General features: G+C 36.9%; 1 protein-coding gene across 1 annotated transcript in view; it reads left to right on the plus strand.

The window, feature by feature from the left end:
* Positions 1 to 20,350, plus strand: part of TDRD7 (tudor domain containing 7) — a 60,538-nt gene extending 40,188 nt beyond the window's left edge. The window contains exons 12-19 of the mRNA XM_023534232.1: positions 1,463 to 1,668; positions 2,665 to 2,799; positions 4,676 to 4,762; positions 8,833 to 8,967; positions 11,287 to 11,397; positions 13,296 to 13,798; positions 17,647 to 17,807; positions 19,886 to 20,350. Of these exons, the coding sequence (XP_023390000.1) occupies positions 1,463 to 1,668; positions 2,665 to 2,799; positions 4,676 to 4,762; positions 8,833 to 8,967; positions 11,287 to 11,397; positions 13,296 to 13,798; positions 17,647 to 17,807; positions 19,886 to 20,109 (1,562 nt within the window). The 3' untranslated portion in view covers positions 20,110 to 20,350. The remainder of the gene's footprint in view (positions 1 to 1,462; positions 1,669 to 2,664; positions 2,800 to 4,675; positions 4,763 to 8,832; positions 8,968 to 11,286; positions 11,398 to 13,295; positions 13,799 to 17,646; positions 17,808 to 19,885) is intronic.
* Positions 20,351 to 21,077: the final 727 nt, after the last annotated feature.

A 21,077-nucleotide genomic window follows, 5' to 3' on the forward strand; every position in this document is an offset into this window, starting at 1 on the left:
GTTTTTTGTTGTTGTTCTAACTGCCATAGTAACAACTGCTGGAGGCCCTGTATTTGGGATCTGATCAGTTTAAATCATGTTCAACATGTTGTAAAGTGGCTCTCCGCTTCATTCCCGCTGAGATGGACTCTGTGGGTGCTGCTTATTACCAAGTAACACACCCTCGTGTGTCCAAACGCTAGTTCAGCTGTAGGTCATGTTCAGTCTCTGGCACAGTCGATATATCACTGTGCTGGTCTTTCCTCCTCAGGGAAGCATAGAGGAATGCACGTGTGTGAGAGTGGCATTGTAGGGATAACTGGAAAGTATGGAGGATGCAGTGGCCATGTTAACGATGAAGAACGGCATTGAAATGTGTATGCGTAATGCCAGGGGACCCTGAGCTCAGTTCAGAAAATGATCCAAATTCTTTCATGAAAATTAGCCCTGTTAAGAAATCCCTCCTTCCTATCAGGGATAAGTCTGTGTCAGAGAAGCTGGGTTTGACTCTATTTGTGAGATAAATCTCAAGTAATTTTAAAAGCCTGTTACAAACCTGTGGGAATTAGTTTTGCAAAGAACTTATCAAGAGCATAGGACAAGATTTGGAATGCTGAAATGAAAGGTTTGATAAAAGCAATAAAGTTATATGTCTGGAGAACAGAACAAGAATGAGAGAAAGGTGGCTCAGAGGGAGTCTGTGAGCTTTTGTTTATGGATTTAAAGGGGGAAAAATATAGAAATAGACATTATAGTACCATTGGGGATATGATGAGCTAATTTTAGTAGATTAATTTAGAGTCGTCACATATGTGATACATTGAATTACAATTTTCAAAGAATTTAAAGAATAATTAGACTACAATAAAATTCACCTGATACCCATATTATATTAAACACTAATCTTTCTATGATAAGTCAGGAAATTATTTGGTATCTTGGTGTACAGGAAGAAAGAAAGAAAAGAAAGAAAAAGAAAGAAAAAGAAAGAAAGAAAGAAAAAGTTATTGTCTAAATTTCCAGTGAATGCATGTTTATTTAATAAGAAAGAAATAATTGTGTATATTTAGAAAATTAAAAAAGTCAAAGGTATATTTTTAGGAAGAATATTCCAAGTATATGACTGGCAACATAATTTGGTAACATATGTATTAGTCTTTTTTTTGTTGTTTTTATATGTGTTTATATATAAAGTGAAGGCTGTTTCTGCCAAGGTAGAAGTTCTGATTGATCATCAAATTTTCTTCTTGTTTTAAGATTGCCTGCCTTAGTGTAATCATTCAAAACAGGCAGTCACATTATAACATATCTGAAAACCTAAAGGTAGGCTATATAAAGAAAATTGTAAAACAAAGCTTCCCTCTAAAATTTAAGAATTTATAGTAGATTCATAATTGTAATAAGTTGCCAAAAAATGCAATCAATCTATCCATCTTAAAATGATTCTGCTAATTAAGTAGAAATTTAAATATTTGATATTTTCTAGGGTTGGAAGTTCTAAGTGATGATCCTGGTTTAGTGAAGGTGGTTGAATCCTTAACCTGTGGGAAGATCTTTGCAGTGGAAATACTTGAAAAAGCTGATATTCCACTTGTTGTTCTATACGATACCTCAGGAGATGATGACGTCAATATCAATGCTACCTGCTTAAAGGCTATATGTGATCAGTCATTAGAGGTTCACCTTCAGGTACCACTGTGCCCACTGTTGTCATCTGTTAACGCACATTGTAGGAAAGGAGGTTATCAGAAAAGAATGTGGTAGATTTTAGACTAACACTGCATAGACACAGGTTACACATGTATTGAGAAAAAGGGGAGGGGAGGGCTGGAAAGGGAGAAAAATGCCAAAACATAAAAAGTAATTATTAGGAATTGGAATTTTTTAATTTTGCAGTTTTTACAATGAGCATATATTAACTTTATATGGAATTATTTTGCAAAGTTAATAGGGAAGGATAGTACAAAAGAAAGGAAAATTAGATTAATAAAGATATTTCTTAAATTATTAACATTAACATTTTTAAAATGTGAAGAACATAAATGTCCACAAAGAAGGAAACCTTTAAATAAATTATAGAACAGCCTCTTTAAAGAGTAGGATGAGATATTAAAAATGATCATGTTAAAAGCTTCATAGCTACATTGGGAAAAGTAGAACAACAGTGAATTGTCTTTATATTAGGATCTGATTAAAAATGGCTAAAATTAAACCTTTACTGTGATTGCAATTTTTAAAAATTACTAAAATTCTTGTTGCCTGTGGATATAGATTGGAAAGTAGACTGATAATGGGTTTATTTGGTGAGAGTTTTCTATTTTTATTTCTGTTAATGTTGCAAAAATATGCTTTATGTAATAATCCTTTTTCTAAATTAATGGGGATAAAATAAAGTTAAGGATATTGTCAGCTTTTCAGACGATGGAAAGTGGTAATAAGTTAATGTATATAAAATATCAACTTTGTGCCTGACACAAATGATATCAGATATTCCTTTGGAAAGAGGTATCTAAATTAGTTTTTTACATTTAAGTTATGAATTTCATTCTATCCTATCTATCCTCCAGCTTAGAAGATTTTAAAATACAAAGACTTTTAATGAGATATTTAGGTAGATACCCCTTAGGTAGGTAAAAGCCAAGCTTTGTTCTCTAGCACCCTTGATGTGTCCTTTGTTCCTTCCAGGTTGATGCCATGTACACAAATGTCAGAGTAACTAATATTTGCTCTGATGGCACACTCTACTGCCAGGTACCTTGTAAGGGTCTGAACAAGCTCAATGACCTTCTGCATAAGATAGAAGACTACTTCCATTGTAAGGTATGGCAGAGCATCATCCACCTCTAAAATTGTCTTAAAATTGCAAATCAGAGTGGTCACTAAATTGTATGAGTAGCTTTTGAATAGTTTGAGGTAGAATTTCTAGAATAGGGGTTAAGAACCATAGACTGCATAATTTAAAACAAAAGACAAAAAAACAAAAACCAACAACACCCCACTGGTTTCTGCGTTGTAAAATGAGGATAATAATAGTATGTACCCATAGGATTGTCGCATGGAGAAGTCGTAAGACTGCTTAGCACAGTGTGGGGCACATACTAAGTGCTCAACAACCAGTAGGTTTGTTATTTACAAGGCGCAGTTGATGATCCTAAGTGCAGCTGCCTGTGTCTGTCTGCTAGAGCCAGCTGGCTCCTCTGCCTTGGGCAAAGGTGAGACTGTGGAATTTAGGAGTAAAATAAGACTTCTAAGGCATCACTCCCAAGCTCTTTACAGTCCCTGAGAACCTACCACCTCAGTATATGTGGTATATGTGGTTCTACAATTGAAATTTATTTAAAAAGCATCTTACTCTTTAATTCTTTTCTTTTTTTTTTTTAGCATTTTATTTTATTATTAGTTTCAAGCATATAGTACATTGGTTAGACATTTATATAGCTTATGAAATGATCCCCCTGATAATTCTTTTCTGAATCAGGATATGTAGAGGTTTTGTTTTAAGGTTCTAAGGTGATTTCCTTACCTCTAGTAGGACATTATAGTCATAATCCAGAATGTGCTGTAGTTCCCAAGTGACTAAACCCTAATGCCACTTCGACCCACGCCCTCTCGTCCCTGGACCTAAACCCTTCCCTCTAACCTGCAAAGCACACAGAGCACCTCATGGCACTTACACAGCAGCATCAAGTTTTGACTATTTGGGGATTTATTGCTGTACTAGAGTGTAGGCTTCTTGAAGGCAGAGACCGAGCTTTACCTGGCACTGGTAAGTACCTAGTTCATTTAGATACTGTAGTACCTAATCCAGTGTCTTACGTAGAATAGGTAATCCAAAGTACTTGCCAAATCAGGTTAAACCTGTATTCAAACTACAGCCTAGAATTGAGGCATTAGATCTATAGCTTTATCTCTTTCTGTGTTATGGATGTTTTAGGTATATATATATTACTTAAGTTTGATTTGTTAATCTGTCTTGGAGAAATCTGAGACACCCAGAGAAGCTGATTCCAGTGACTCATTTGCACGTATGTGCTTATGACCTATGGCAGTGAAATGCACTCTTCATAGTCCCTAGTACTCTTGTTACCTGAGTGGAGACATTAGCTGTGGGGGGAATACACACATTCACCCTGAAGGAAAGAGACCATGGCAAGTCCCCAGCTTCAAGCTACAACAGAAGAGGAGGTCGAAGAGACCTACGCCATCATGTGTTGGCATTTCACTGGCACTGATATCCATATTTGTGTTGATAACATTTGTTTTGGAAATAAAATCTTATTTTTGAATCTATCTGTAAAAAGATGAAAAGAAGAGGTCTTAGGTTGGACAGCTAGCCCGACCTCTTCACTTTCATCCAGCCTGTTGGCCTCTCCTTTGTCAGATTCATCCTCTCTCTTTGTGTTTAACTGATGGTACCAGACCCTGGATGAATCATGCTGACCTCCACACTGACATTTTCAGATATTTTAACAGAGCTGATTTATAAGCCATGTGCAAGGAAGGAGAATAGATCACCACCATCAACAAATGTATGAGAAACAAGGCAGAAATTCTATAACCCTTCGGACATGCCCTGCATCCACTGATTACATATGGGTGAAATAGTTGGCCTGTGCCACAGCGTTGTTTTTCTAATGGTGTAGCAATATACTCTTTGCTAAGAGTAATAAAAGTGTCATGCAATTCTGTTTTGTAGCACATGACCTCAGAGTACTTCGTTTCCTTACCCTTCTGTGGGAAAATCTGCCTCTTCCATTGCAAAGGAAAATGGTTACGAGTTGAGGTAAAATCAGTCACTTGACTTTTTTTAAACTTATTATGAAATATTTCAGATATACAAACAAGTTTTTAAAAAAATAGAATAAGCACCTATGTACTCATTGCCAGTTTGAGAAGTAACACATGACCAACATGATCGACATTCCCTCCATGCACCCCCTTTCTTCTCCCACCCCTGGGGGAGCAGCCAGCTGAATTTGATGTTCCTCATTCCTATTCATTTCTTTATTCTTTTACTATATGTGTATCTATATGCACACATTTTTACTATCTATATGTTTTCATATATAGGTGGTGGAAATATAGAAATGAATATGTATATAGAATATAGTAAAAAATGAGTAAAATATAACTAAACGAATAAATATTTTAAAAATGTATGTGAATAGTAAAATGTATTGGTTCTTCTGAGACATACTTTTTCATTCTTTATGTTTGTGAGATTCATCCATGTTGATATGTGTAGCTCTAGTTCATTTGTTTTCACTGCTGTATGATATAACAGTGTATGAATATGTCAGTGTTACCACTTCATTCTCCCAATGGTGGATATTTAGGTAACAGCGCTTACTATGAACTTTCCTGTGCATATCTCCCAGGGTACATATGTAGGAATGGAATTTCTGGGTATAGGGAATGCATATCTTCAGCTGCACTAAATATTGCCCAGTTGCTCTCCAAAGTTCCCCTTACGTTGAGGCTGTAGCCCTGTGAGAGTTGCGGCTTCCTTAGGGAGTCTCATACCCTCCTGGCCTCCCTCCTGCCCAGAACAGCTTTGGCTTTAATGTTCACATACTCTTCCATTTCCAGTTCCTAATAATTGTCTTATTTTCTTGCAAGCTCAGTTATGAATTTGAAAGGAGTCTCATTATGTTTTATCATATATTTCTATATGTTTTTCAAAGGTAGGTTTTTTCTTTTTGTTATTATTATCTTTTTACATCTTTCCTTTTTTTTTTTTTTTTTTGATATCTAGTTTTCCCAGTTGCTAAAATTGCAAACTTGGGCTTGATTTTATTTTATTTTTTACTATTTTTCCTTTGTTTCAGAGGTTCTCAATCTAGATGCAAGAACCTCTATTTTCAGGGGTCCTTGAAAATTGTGTGTGTGTTTATAAGTGTGTGTATTATGTACTTTGGGAGGAAGGTATCCATAATTTTCATAAGATTCTCCAAGAAGCCAACCATAGGAAAGTAAAAACCATTGCTTTATTGATTTTTTAATACTACATAGCAATATTTATATAACTTAATTGTACCAACTTTTCCTTTATTTAAATATAACTTGGTCATGTCTATTTTAACAAAAACAGCAATTTTGAAGTAATTATTGTAATTAATGTGAATGTGTGTCAGAAGGATGAGGTCCGATGTTATATGACCAAGAATTGTCTGCTTAGCTATAAACTTCAAATACATGCATGACTCATTACAAAGAACATGGCATTATTTGAATTTTAAAGCTCTGTGCTGTTCAGTGTATAATATATAAATGCACAAATACTTAATTTATAACTTTTGAAATAATTTCAGACTTTTAGAGAATTGCAAAAATAGTTTAAAGAGTTCCCATGTGTCCCTTACTGACCATCTTCAAATATTAACATCTTGCATAAACATTATCAAAACCAGGAAATTAACATCAGTATAGTATTATTAACCAATGTCCAGAACTTGTTGACATTTCTCAGATTGTCTCTCACATGTCTTCTTTCTGGTCCAGGACTCCAAGTTGTACTTAGTTTCATGTCTTCTCGGTTTCCTCCAACCTGACAGTTGCTTTGTGGCCTTTTGAACAGTAGCAGTATTTTGTAGAGTATCTCTCAACTATTCTCTATGTGTAGAATCAGGTTATGCCTTTTTGGCAAAAATGCCTTTTTAGTGTTTGCTCAAATACTTTAGATAAATATCTAGTATTATTTTTATTATTATCAAATTATGTATTGTTTACCTTAGAGGTAGCAAAAATGTTCATTCTTTTAGTGGTGTGTAGAAAGTTAAGGAAAGAAAAGTGATTAATGAAAAGCAGATCATGTGTTTAAATGATGTTTTCTTCCTGACATATCTAAGCTTTATTTAGTGCCCGTACATTTTGAACTTATTCCATACATCCAGCCAGTTCTAGTCCTTGGCTATCCCTCTCCCTACCATCACTCTTCCTCCAAACACATCCTGAGTAGTCCGCGTTCACTTTCTGCCCCACCTTCCAGTCAGTCCTCAGCCACTGCTGTTTGCCTTCTGCCTGCATTTCATCAGAGAGCCTGTTCTTGCAACAGCACCTTAATTGCACAATCTAATTAGTAACTTCCAGGTCTTATTTTACCAGACCTCTTTGCTACATCTAACAAGTGTCGAAACTTGAAATTCTCTTCTCACTAGGCTACCATATTATCAAATCCTCCTAATTTTCTTCATGATGCTCTAATGATTCCTTCTCTTATTTTTCACCTAAACCTCTCCCTCATCCCCATCACTGAAGTGTCAGTTAGTGTCTCCAAGTTCTATCCTGGATCATCAATCTTTTCAGCCTCTACATCCTTCTAGGTAATCGCATCTCAGAGTTTCAGTTATCATCTCTGTCCTAATGTCTCCTAAATTCATTTTCCAGACCTTGATGAGCTTCAGATTTGGGCAACAAAGCCAGCCTAATTGTCTATCTCACAAACTCCTCAAGCTCTGCATGTCTGAAACCAAAATTATCTTTCTCCATCCTTGTCTTCCTCCTATGTCTGTGTTTTGGTGGTACCTCCACTCTTGTAGCTATGCAGGCTGTTCCCTAAGAGTTATCTTTGTCTTCTCTATCTTCTTCAGCCCCTAGTGCAACTAATCACCAAAATGCCAATTTTATAGCTTTGTCATTTCTTGTCTAGATCACTGCAATACCATACCAAGTCATTTCTCTGCCTTTACTCTCTCTTCTTCCAAGTTAAGCTCCATACCACTAGAGTAAGCAACCCAAAGTGCAAATAACTGCAAATAATAATATGTTCAATGTTTGATGAGGCTTATTATTTCCCAGACACTAAACGTTGTTAAATGTTGCATGACTGATCTCATTTAATCTTCACAAAACTCTACTATCTCCATTCTTACTGATGAGGAAAGTCATTGAGCTAGAATGTAGAGAGATGAGATTTAAAACCCAATCTGTCCAATTCAAAACCCTCACCGAGTCTTACCACCAGCAATATATTGCTGCTTCTAAAGCTGACCATCTCATTCTTCTACTTGAGACTCGACGTTGGCTTCTTCTCATCTACAGTTAACGCAGTTGTAGGCAGAAGTCCCTGCCCAGATAATTATCCCCATGGGGCTATATTCCGCCGATGTAACTATGTTCAATGATGGCAAATATCACAATGATGGCTTCTTAAGGAAAATTATAGTCATTTAAGGGTGCACTCAGTATCTTACTTTGTGAGATTGCCATTTGATCACAGGTAATTATTGCTTTGCCTTGGTGTGTAATTTTCCCAATTTTGAATTATTACTTTGGATGTATTTTACCTCTCTCCAACTTTCTGAATTTCAATTTTTTAGTTAAGACAAATGGTACAAATTATCATTAGGTTTTCTGGTGATGAAGCTATAAAATAACAAAATATGTTATGATTTAAAAACATATGGTATTTACCTACTATGAGTAAAACTCTGTTTCTGTATTCTATTTATTTCCTCATTACTAAGACACAATAGTTTTTTTCCTCACATTTTAATATTTTGGAGAATAGACTGCCTCTTATGATCAGCAGTATATAATAATGCATCAAATTGTTTTATAATCAATAATGTCCTAGAATTGAAAACATAGTAAATATTACTGTTTATTAATTTTACTGATTATTATTAGTTTAGTGATTATTACTGATTAAATGAATTAACAATTAGATGTTGAAATCAATTCTACTCTAAAAGGATACCTGTAAGAATATTTTAAAATAAGAGAAAATTTAATAACACAGATAGTCTTTGTTGCCTTTTATATGCAATGTAGAGTTAACAAAATGTAATTGCACAGAAGCATCTTGACCTTTTGGATGTACTAATGAATTAGCCAACACTTGTTTCATTGCAGATCACGAATGTTCACAGCAGCCGGGCTCTTGATGTTCAGTTCCTGGATTCTGGCACCGTGACATCGGTAAAAGTGTCTGAGCTCAGGGAAATTCCCTCTCGGTTTCTACAAGAAATGATTGCGATACCACCTCAGGTACTATATGCTGCAGGCCTGGGAGGTGTGCTGGAAGAGATTTGGATGTATCAGTAATCAGGTTGTGAGATTCCCTCTTTCAGTTTTGTTCTTAATAATGATGGAAGCCTGTAACAAAATTGGAAACGATCCAGATGTGGTTGTTCGCTGGTTTTCAGATGGAAAAGTCAGCTGACTTAGACAAGTCTAGTCAGACTTACAGAATGTTGTTTAATAAATGTTTATTTTTAAGTATGTTGTCATTAGGCTATGTCGTCTAGTTAGAGGTTCGATTTTAACAATTAGATATCAATGGTGACTTCTACACAATCGCAGGTTATTGATGTAAATATTACTTCCAGAATTCTTAGTTTAATTAGGTAGCGATTGTCTTTAGATATCTGTTTATAGTTAATCATTTTCTTATATGACCTTTTCCCCATAGATTTTAGTAAAAAAATTAACCTGTCCTTCCTCTGTTGATAAAAATTTAGATGATAAGAATTTTGAATTAGTTAAAATTGTTAAGAACTATTTCCTACCTTTGGGAGAAGTAGAGGATTTTGTACAGAAATTAATCATTTTTCGAAAATAAAATTGTTTGACATTCTGTAATTTCAAAAGGCCTCTTGACTTATATTTGCCAGAAGATACCTTATGTCATCAAAACACGGTGAATAAAAAGCACTTGACGATAATTATCATGGCTTTTATAATTTCTCTCACTCCAATCACCATTGCCTTTTCTAAAGTGACTTACAGAGAAGCAATTTTCAAGATTACCTTTACTCTTGTTTTTGCTCAGCCATAATACTGAAAATTGTTAGACTTTTAGGTGCTATTTCACTTGATAACACCTCTGGCCTCCGTACCCCTTGTTAGAACATCTGCCAGGGCCAGTCTTAGCTAGAAAAGTTCTCTGGGCTGGAGAGGAAGGGGACTCTATCCCACTGCTTCTGACTGAAAGTCACACAGTGGTACCTTCTTTGTGCTACAGCATTAAAAGCCATGAGAATTTTCTTCTATTAATCTTATCTAGATTCTTTGTTTGATAGATGTGAATTTGGGGGAACCTTGAAAGCCAGCTAGTCCAAGCCTCTGGCTAACAGCATCTCCCCAAGAGGTCTAAGTCAGACCAGTAAACCGATGGCCTGTCGGCCAAAGCTAACCCATGAATATTGGATTTGGGCTTTTGGCATTTACAGTGTTTTAAAATGTGGATTGGTTGCCAAGGTTTAAAAATCAAAATTTAAAAATTGAAATTTCACACAAAAATCCCTACTTCTAGCTTCTCTTGACAAAACAGAAAATCTGATGGTAGTGAGCACTCTCCTTCGTGGGACAGTGCTCTGTGGGAGCTTGGAGAGTGGCCTTCTTCTCTGCAGGGCCATGCTGTCCAGTGTGCTGGCCCCATTTGGCCACCTCACTCCCTCATTGCCTGCCTGGCCCTGCAGGAATGAGAGTGTGTGACCCCCTCCCCACCAGGAAAGGTACCTTATCCACGGGGTGCAGTAAGAGACTTGGAGCCCCAGAGGGAGAAGGGCATGATAGGGAGGATGAGGCTCAGAGAAGAAAGAAGGAACCCAGGAATCCTGGAAGCAGATTTCGTCCCTTCACAAAACTGCCTCCATCAACTTGAAGCTTCCTTCCATGAGACCGAAGGGAGTCCCCGGGGTCACTTTTTACTCCCTGCGTTAGCCCTTCTACAGAAGCTTTGTGCAGTGATGGTGGGAGGTAAAAAGTGTTAGGGAAAATGAGGCTTTCAGCTGTCTATGGATTTCAGTTTTTCTTACCCTCCTTAACTCTCATTACAACCTCCTCCAAAGGTGAGCACAAATGCCCGGCACCCACAAGGTACACATGAAATGCCGTATGAAGCACAGAAGCCTCCAAAAAGATTTTTGCCACAAGAGACAGTTTTCATTCGAATGACACTTCATTTTTTTTTTTTTTAGTTGGTTTTAGATGGGAGACCCAGCTAGAAATCCCAATTCTGTCTTCTCAGTTTTTTGAAAGGACACAAATTAGTCTCTCTGAGTCTGTTCACCATCTGTAAAATGAGGTCACAGTGTCGGCCTGTAATGCAGAAGTGTTGTACGGTGAGAAGGATGTACGTGAAGTGCCTGGTGTAAGCCCTGACTCGTATCAGGAGTAAAGACAATAGTAGTAACACAAACAGAGCCAGGAACACAGGAGATGTTCCAGCCTGAGTGCCGTGATCGTCATCGCTTGCTTTCTATCTTGGCAACATCTGACTTACTGGGAAAATAACATTGACATTACTCATAAGTCCCTATTTTAAGGTGATATGTTCACTTTTCCATCATGTTTTCTTTTCAGGCCATCAAATGCTGTTTAGCAGATATTCCACAATCTATTGGCATGTGGACCCCAGATGCTGTGCTTTGGTTAAGAGATTCTGTTTTGAATTGCTCGGACTGTAGCATTAAGGTTAGTTATCTTATTAATTTTGATATATTTAGAAAGGGAGCTGTCAGGCAGAAGGGCTCATTTGGTTTTTGTGAAAGAATTTTATCTTACTGTAAACTGATGCCTTCACATCTGACACATTTTTACAGTCAAGAGGTTGGTTACATGTGTAGTGATACGCTATTTCATGGTTTAAGTTTTATTTAAGACTTTTACCTCCAGTATTATTTTTAAACCCTTTATATAATCTTTCCATTATTAATAAAGTAGCAGAGATGGTTCCTTGCTCCTATTTTATACCATGATAAGAAATTAAGTTTCCAACAGAGGCACCACCATATATCTCTTGGTAAATATTTCTTAAAATCAGGTAAGTAAATCCTCTTTTTTTTTTTAAAGTAAAATGGATTATAAACAAATTATTTGCTTATAATCTTGGTTTTTGCCTCTTTTCCTAAAGCTTACTTAAACTGCTTTATTTCACTAGCTTGTTTTTTTTTCTGTGCCTTTGTATCTTCATATAAAATCATTGTTCATATTTCCAAGAATAGAAATGTGAGATGATATTTAACTGTTGCAAATAGTATTATTTTATATGAACATTTAACAGTGACATATCCTTGAGAAATAGCTTCGTGAAGATCTCTAGATTATTCTAGCTCACATTGACTTTTCTATCTTCACATGCCTCTAAGATTCATAATATATAGCCACACAATTAGGTACCGTTTTATATTCTTCAATTTCCACATAATAATAAACATTGTTTTCTCAGCTACTTTTTCAGATCCTAAAGCCAGGGTATTGGGTACTCAATAAAAATATTTTTTAATGATTGAGTTTTGAAATGGTACTTCTGTATCATAAATATCAAAATTAATTAGCAGTTAGTACTTCCTTAGCACTCCAAAGAATGCATTTAAATAGATTCATCTTGCTAGGAAAAAAAATTTCAGCATGTTACTGTAGAAGGATTGCCTTGCTGGAGTCTTTCTGTCTTTATGCCTATGTTCTTGTCTTTCGTTTCTAGCCCAATTTGATAAAAGATAGATGTAGCTAGAAGTGTCTTTTTTCGGTCATTCCTAAGATAGACCAGAGAAGCTGACGAGAAGAATTAACAGCCACTCAGCCCTTTAGGACACTCAGCAGTTCGCTTCCAGTAATCAGTGTGTGGTGTTCCCATACAGACACTCACCCCTCTGGCAGAAAGGGGTAGCTAGGAAGTCAAAGGTCTCCTGGGCAAAGGGTGCAGAACTGCAATTTCGGCCTGGAGATTTCTTCCATTTTTTCTCCCATGGTTCCTCTTCTCTCAGGGGTGAGAGCAGATATTAGGACCACACAAGGAATTTAGACCAGAGGTCCCGAAAGGTATGGTGAATGTCAAAGCTTTTCTCTTCCCTTCCCAATCTGAGGGTGCACCAGCCTTAAGTAGAACGATTATAGGACATTTTCCCATTATGATTATTTTTTATTGTTGAAATTGGGTGATGAGCACATGGCGATTCATTATACTTACTGTTGTTTCTATTTTGAGTGTTTTAAAATGTCATTAATTAAAAAAAAATTTTAAGTCACGATATGTAATTTCCTCTCAGTGATAATGACAACTAGCAAGTTATAAAAGTATTCTCAACGATTTTAGAAGTCAGCAAATTTTTCACTTCCATAAGCTTGCTACTGGTTTCTAGACTACGTAAGAGCTTATTCATCGATAATAGCTATGATAGATAATTCATCTGACCTTAAAATGGCTTTGAGGAAGTTGGGTGGAGGGGGTGTGTGTGTGTGTGTGTGTGTGTGTGTGTGTGTGTGTGTGTGTAAAATACTGTGTTTTGATATATAACGTTAATATTATAACCACCTCTCTGATTTCAATGTGAACTCAGATTTCTTAAATTGTTTTTGCGTGTTTTCCGAAGGTTACAAAAGTGGATGAAACCAGAAGAATCGCACATGTTTATTTATTCACTCCTAAGAACTTCCCTGATCCCCATCGTAGTATTAATCGCCAGATTACAAATGCAGACTTGTGGAAGCATCAGAAGGATGTGTTTTTGAGTGCCATATCCAGTGGAGGTAGCTCTCCCAGCAGCAAAAGTGGCAACACCCCCATTGTGAGCCATGCTGGAGAGAATTTCAAAAAGAGCCTCACAGATGTCATCAAAAAGTCCATGGTGGACCACACCAGCTCTTTCTCCATGGAGGAACTGCCACCTCCTGTCCACTTGTCAAAGCCAGGGGAACACATGGATGTGTATGTGCCTGTGGCCTGTCACCCGGGCTACTTTGTCATCCAGCCATGGCAAGAGATACATAAGTTGGAAGTTCTGATGGAAGAAATGATTCTGTATTACAGTGTGTCGGAAGAGCGCCACATAGCAGTGGAAAAAGATCAAGTGTATGCCGCAAAAGTGGAAAATAAGTAGGTCCTTGGACAAAGCATTTTATTCTACTCCTAAGAAAAATGTGTAGAGTGATACCAAGAGTCCTTAATCCTTGCAGGGGGACTGAACTGCGTGAATGGGAATTTTGAATGTGAAATGAGACTAATGAATAATTTTCTAATATTTAAAATGATGTGATTTAGCTACAACTATAGTGACCGCATTTCTGTTAAAATATAATTCTATCTAAAGTAAAAGTTTGAATGTTTTTTCTACTTTTCTATTAGAAACAATAGCTGTTTATTCTGAAAATTACAGTTTTTAATTTTTAAAATTAAAGTTATAAATCAATAACTTTAATTTTAAAAATAAGATGTTTATTGTAGAAAATTTTTAATATAAAAAAGTATACAGAATTAAAATCAACCAACCAGACACCACCCTTGTTCAACTACTTATGAATTTCTTCTAGTTTTTTATGCATATTTATATAGTTGGATCATTATTACATAATTTTGTACTTACTTTTTTACCTGATATAACCTTGTGAACACTTTTTCATGCGATAAAATTTTTTCATAAACATTTTTAATGGTTGAATAATCATCCATCATATAGAGAAATCATAACTTATCATTCTCTTTTGTTATGTAGGAATTTTTTCTCCTCAACTTTTTGCTATTATAAATAATGTTGCACATAAATCTTTGTTCGCATTTCTGATTATTTAAGATAGATTCTGAGAAGAGGAATTGTTTGATTAAATAGTCTTGATGTACGTTGTCAGTTGCCTCCTAGAGAGCTTGTGCCACCTTTAATAAGGGACAACAATGCATGTTTCACTACTCTTTGGCTGTTGGACAGTGAGAACCATAATTCCTTACATTTAGCACTTCCATTTGTTTTCTTGTATTTTCACATTTGGATCCATCTCCTCCTTTTCTGAAGCCCTTTCCTGATGTATGTGCTGGTTTCACCCCAGTGAAACCCAAGCACTATATTCTACACTCTGCACTCAGGTCTCGGAAGGCCTGGAAAATGGCATCACTGCCCCTGTCCCGTCCCCTTGGCCAGCTTTCTTAGGGGGAATGACCAAGCTTATTCGATGATGCTGAACACAAGAAACTGTCGCCACTTCAGACACACACACAACACACATATACACACCCAAACTCAGTTTGGAAGCTCAAACTGCTTATTTTTTCTATAAAATGCTTTCATTCTTTCTCAAGATAGCAAGTATAAGCATTTATAAAATTTTGTTACTTTCATGGTAGAAAAAAACCTAATTTTTAATTCTTAAAAGTACGGTAGTTTTCATTCTGAAAAGCATTCAACTTATATGTTGCAAGCTTTTTTATCTTCAAAAGAGCATTTTTACTATGTCAAATTATTTATAATCGTAGGCATAAATGGGTTTAAGTATGGGAACATTATTTGTATAAATCTGCCTCAATCAGAATTCTTTAGAGGATAATTTCATCACAGTTAAAACCAAACCAATGTTACCTGTTATCCGAGGGGCGGATTAATGATGATTACTGGTGGGGGTGGGGTCCTACTTGTAGGCAAGCGCTCTGTGGGGGAGGTGAACCCATAAACTGGAGGCCTGCAGTGTGGGGCATCAGACTCCACCCCCAACAGGTGTGTCCAGCGGTCCTGCCCCAAGACTCTTGGGCTTTAACCAATTAATTTGTCACTAGATACTCAAGGGACATCTTCTAGATAAGAACAGATTATTTGATTTTTAAAAAACTTTGTGAACTGCATCACTGTAAAGTTTTTAGAATTTCTGTCTTGCTTACAACCCAGGACTATTTATGAAACCTTGTTCCCAACTATAGTAAGTGAAGATGTCGAAATTTTGGATACATTTCTGATTACAGTGGTTTCCAAATCTATACTGGCTAAGAATAACCTGGAAAAATTCTTAAAAAGTGGAGATTCTCTTTCCTCACCCCAGACATCTTGAATCAGAATATCTGGGGGTAGAACCCCAGAATCTGAGTTTTTAGCAAACTCTCCAGGTGATTCACAAGCAGACTTGCACTGAAATTGGAAATCTAGTCAAAACAGAAGCCTTTATTTAAGCTATTAATTTTGAAAATTGAAAGCTAAATAGAAATACCACACAAAAGTTTTCTGATGGCTCTCTCCTCACTGCTTTGTACCTCTTATTTATAGACTAAAAGCACAGATCACTGTCGTTTGGCCTGTACAATTTAAAGACAGTGCTATTAGTGGAAACCAAATGTTTTCATCTTCTTTTGCACTTAAATTAACAACCTGTCCCAAACTGGCATTTCCACATGTGAAAATTTCTCTTTAATTTGGTCTGAAGTTCTTCTATTTACACAGGTTATCGTCATTTTAATAATAACTATTATAATATTAATGGCTACCATTTACCAGCACCTATTATATGCCAAGTAATGTGCTAGGCATTTTATATATAATATTTCTGCAAGTGAATTAAAATTAAATATCTTACACATGAGATCACTGAGGCTCAGAGACGTTAAAGAGCCCAAGTGACACAATTGAAAAATAGCCCAACTCAGGTGGGACTTGATCTCAGAAGTTTGGCCCCCTAAGCTGATATACTTACTGTGATATCTTTTTGTGTGCCTGTTGTCTCTGTAACTCATGGATTAACATTTGCTGCACTTTGGGCTTATCTAAAGGTTTCTGGAGTATCTGCCAGAAGCCCCTGGTCACATACAGTGTTTAGAGTTGGCCTCTTTGTAGCTTTCTTACTGTGTAGTTCATCCTGTAGCAGCGGTATAGGTTTCCTGTGCCCATTCTCTATTAGATGTACATTGGCTGGAGAGTCGGTCCAGTCTGTCCAGCCTCAGCTGGGCAGTGTGTTGCAGGGCAGGGCCTGCTGTTCCACTGGGCTTGATGCTGATAAACCTGTTTCAGAGGGTGGCAGGGTCTGCCTCCTGAGACAGAGCCTGCCTCACACTATTCAGGAGCAGAGACCACCTCCATAGACACTTTCCTTTGAGACGTTACGAACAACCTTCCTTTCCTTAGAGTAATAACACTCTTTAATCATGTAATCAAGACTATAGGACTTTAAAATGATCCTTCGTACCTGAACTTCGAAGTCTAGGTTTTTCTAATTTTGACGATGATGATGTAGGCCCAGAGAGGGAAAGTATAATTGTGTGAATTCCTGGCACCTTAAATACTGATCTTCCTCCATAGTTTCCTACCCTTTCTGGGTTTTTTGTTTTAGGTTGTGGGTTAGATTTTGGTTTTTGTTTCCTTTTTTTTTTAATGTCTTTACTTGGCCTAATTAAAATATTCAACTTTCCATTAAAAATTTTTTGTAATCTCTTCCCAACCTCCCTTTCCAGTCTGACTTTCTCTTCCATTTCTCCACACGTTCCACCTTTTAGCTATGCTGTAGTATTTGCTCTGATTCAAACCACCATACCCTGTAGAATCTTCCATGTCTTCAGCCTGGCATGGTCCTCCCTGCCTCCCTCTTTCCATCTTCTACACATGTACCTTGTCCCAACATGTGGCCATCCCCCATCTCCCTGTCAGAGTGAAGGGATCCATTATGGTAGTTTTGAACATCCTCCATGGCATTTGTTTCAATCTGCTTAGTGATGGTCAGTAGATTGTTTCCTTCTCCTTTAGTTCCATGAGGCCTGTAAAAGGATGTCGAGTGAGCACATTCCATCGGTTAAGCCAATGGCAAAGCAGGGAATAGTAGCCTTGGAAAAAGAAGAAGCAATCACTTTAAAAACTATGACAGTATAGTTTTATATTTTGATAAACATATTAATTTTTCTTTCTATCATAAGATGTTACCCTTAAAGCAGGTGTTGACTTTGTGTGTTTTTTATTCCTTTTTAATCCTTTGTTTGTCTAGATGGCACAGGGTGCTTTTAAAAGGAATCCTGACCAATGGATTGGTATCCGTGTATGAGCTGGACTATGGCAAGCACGAATTAGTCAACATAAGGAAAGTACAGCCCCTAGCAGACATGTTCCGAAAGCTGCCATTCCAAGCAGTTACAGCTCAACTAGCAGGTAATTTCTGTGGAATTTGAACTAATGCCACGACATAGTTTATATTGTCATTTTGTCTTGAGTACTTAGGAAGTACGAAATCATTGGCTCATTGTGATAACTTTTTTTTTTTTTTTTTTTTGCACAAACAACTTCCTTCCATAATGGAAATAATTTTTAACGATCTCTCACAGTCATGCCCTCCCACTATATCTGCTGTTTCTGTTTTAACACGTTCCTTTCTGTCTCTGGTTTCACATGAGTTTATTTCTAAAGTTGTACTCTTAGTACAGGTATAATATTGCATCTTGCTTTCTTTATTTAGCACTTTTTCTCTACTTTTGGGGTGACTGTGTATGATTTCACCACATTTACACCAGCCTAGTGATTATCACTAAAATTTGAGTAGCTAAGTTAATAATAGGCGTACAGTGGAACGTAATTGTAATATTTCTAATGAGATTTCTGTTTATCTTTCATAAAAGCAGTTCGAATGTTGGTGGCTTCTCTATGTGCTCTCCACCAGTAGGTAGCCTGAGCAGTTAGATGAATCTCCATCGAGAGGCCTATCAGCATTAGAGGGGTGTGAAGGCCAAAAGGGCTGAGGGGTGTAGACACCTCCTGTCTTCGGGGGCTGTGTCTTTCTATGCTGGGAGAAGGGGAATTGTGACCACGTGGTACCACCTTGATTCCTCACCCCTGCTCACCCCTTACACTTAGCACAGTGGCAGAAGTGATTTGATTTCAGAAATGAAATCGATTATGTATGTAGATTTGTCTTTTAATTATTGACCGGCTTTTATTGGAGATATATACATATATATCCTTATTTTTGAAGTATTTGTGTCTCCTACTAGAATTTAAAGGAAACTCCCATGGTAGTTGGGTATAAATTAAAAATGGCATCTTGCACATAGTATGGCTACCATTGATCTGCTTTGAACTCAAACCTTCAAATGGTTCCTTCAGATTTAATAGTTACATTTTTTTCATTTTTGCGTTTTAATGCTCAGAGTTTGTTAACAACACATTTTGTGAAACATGACAATCAAAATGTCCAGAGAAGGAGCCTCTGTGAGGCATGAGTGTGTGGCACCGTCATCCCCATCACCAGCACTGTGGCTAAAGTCACTGGTGCTCACTCTACATGCTACTTCATTCCATTAAATTCTCTCCACACTAGGAGGTTTAGGTTTTGTTACTATCAATATTATACAGATCAGGAAATAACAGCTTAGAGACTATTATAGGCTTCTTTTGTGGGAAATTCTTGATAATCCAAGAATTTAGCCCACTTACTATATAGATAGCAGGTCCTTTAAATTATATGTGAAACTCTCAGACCTTCTTCACTATGGGGCACAATTTATACTTTAATCAAATATATGTGGGCTTAATTTAGTTTAATAATATTTCTTGAAAAATACATCTTGTCTCAATTTTGTTTTAAAACCTAATTTAAAGGTCACCAACTTGATCTCTCAAATTTAAAAGTCATAAGGATTTAGAACTACATGGGACTTAAAATTCATCTGGTCCAGTCAGTTTATAAGTAAAGCAAGGCCTGAGAGATAACTGATTTGCCCAAGATCTGACCACTTGATAGAAGAAGAGCTGGAAATAGTAACTGAGTCTCCAGACTTTCAATCCAGTGCTTTTGACATGATGTTGTATATAATTTTGAAAAATTAGTATACTGTATGTATATTTTTTACTATATCTGGTTCATCAGGAAAAAATCTGTAAAAGAAATATCATTGATATATTTTATTCCCCCTATATATCTCCATTATCAGTTTAAATTTACATATGCTTGACGTAGGGAAATGGGCAGTAATTATTATAACTTCATTTTATAATACAGCATTAAATCTCAAATGAAACTGTGTCTGTAGGTAAAGGTTTACATAAATAACCCCCTACAGAATAGAAAAGCTACAAGCTGGACTGCTTTGAGATTGTTCAGCAACTCTTTAGGCAAGTCTAACCTGGTATGTTTAAGCTGCTTTGGAATTGACTAAATAGTTTTCTATTACAATGGATCAAAGAAAGACTTATTTGACCCTCACTGCTCTGTGAACACCCTGTCTTTCTCCTAGGAGTGAAGTGCAACCAGTGGTCCGAGGAGGCTTCGATGGTGTTTCGAAATCATGTGGAGAAGAAACCTCTGGTGGCATTGGTGCAGACGGTTATCGAAAATACTAATAACCCTTGGGACCGGAAAGTAGTGGTCTATTTAGTGGACACATCACTGCCAGACACAGATATCTGGATTCATGATTTTATGTCAGAATATCTGGTAGAGCTTTCAAAAGTTAATTAATCACTGCTTCTGAGACCTTGACAACTAATTCAGATTTTTTAGCAATAACAAAATGTAGTGGGCTTTTAAAAGAATATTATCTCTGCTACATGGCTCTGACTCGGATAGGGGATTAAAAAGAGTATGCTATGTTTGATGAAAGATATTTAACAAGTTTTGTTTAACAGAGTTGACTTTTCAAAGAAAATTGCACTTGAATTATTACTATAATATTAGAATAAAATGTTTATCAATATAAAAACAGACTACTTCATAATTTCTAGGGTTAATGATCTGAAGATGAAGAGTTTCTTTCTCTATTCATGTTGTCTTCTTGGCAGTGCTGGTTCTTCTCCAGTTCGATTGAGAATTTCATTACTTAACTCTACCCTGGTATAGTGGTGTGTCCTAAAGTCACCAAACCACGTGAAGACTATCCCTAGTCTTTAGCACATCCCCATTGCTAGTGGTGCTGCTGAAAGAACAGTCAAGCAAACCAGCATGACCCTCACCCCAAATCCTGAGTGGCTTCTCATTGAAGACCCGGGCCTTCTACAATCTCCCTATCCAATCTCATTGCCCACCATGTCCTGCATCAGCCACATTGGACCTATATCTGGTGCCTGACCCCATGCATGTTCATCCAGGATTACTGGTATTCCAAAGCACGCTCTGCTCCTCCCTTCCAAACTATTTAGTGATGTACTGGTAAATGACAGCTGGTTCTGGGGTGTGTTGGTGGGGGGTGAGACTTGATTTGTAGTGTCTGACAATTCCCATGTTGTAAATATTATAAATACACCCACCATTGTTGAGTTCCAGTTAACAGTGTGACATCACTGAATCCGGAGTTGGGAGATGTACCCAAGCGGTCTGTACACGAACTCTAGCACACTGTCCCCTCAACAGACAAAATGACGTCTTGCACATATCAGGCACCCATTATTGACAGAGGGGTAGGGCGGAGGGCTGGGCAGTGGCCTGAAGAT

Source organism: Pteropus vampyrus, unplaced genomic scaffold (genome assembly GCF_000151845.1).
Source record: "Pteropus vampyrus isolate Shadow unplaced genomic scaffold, Pvam_2.0 Scaffold123, whole genome shotgun sequence".
In the NCBI taxonomy this organism is placed as follows: domain Eukaryota; kingdom Metazoa; phylum Chordata; class Mammalia; order Chiroptera; family Pteropodidae; genus Pteropus; species Pteropus vampyrus.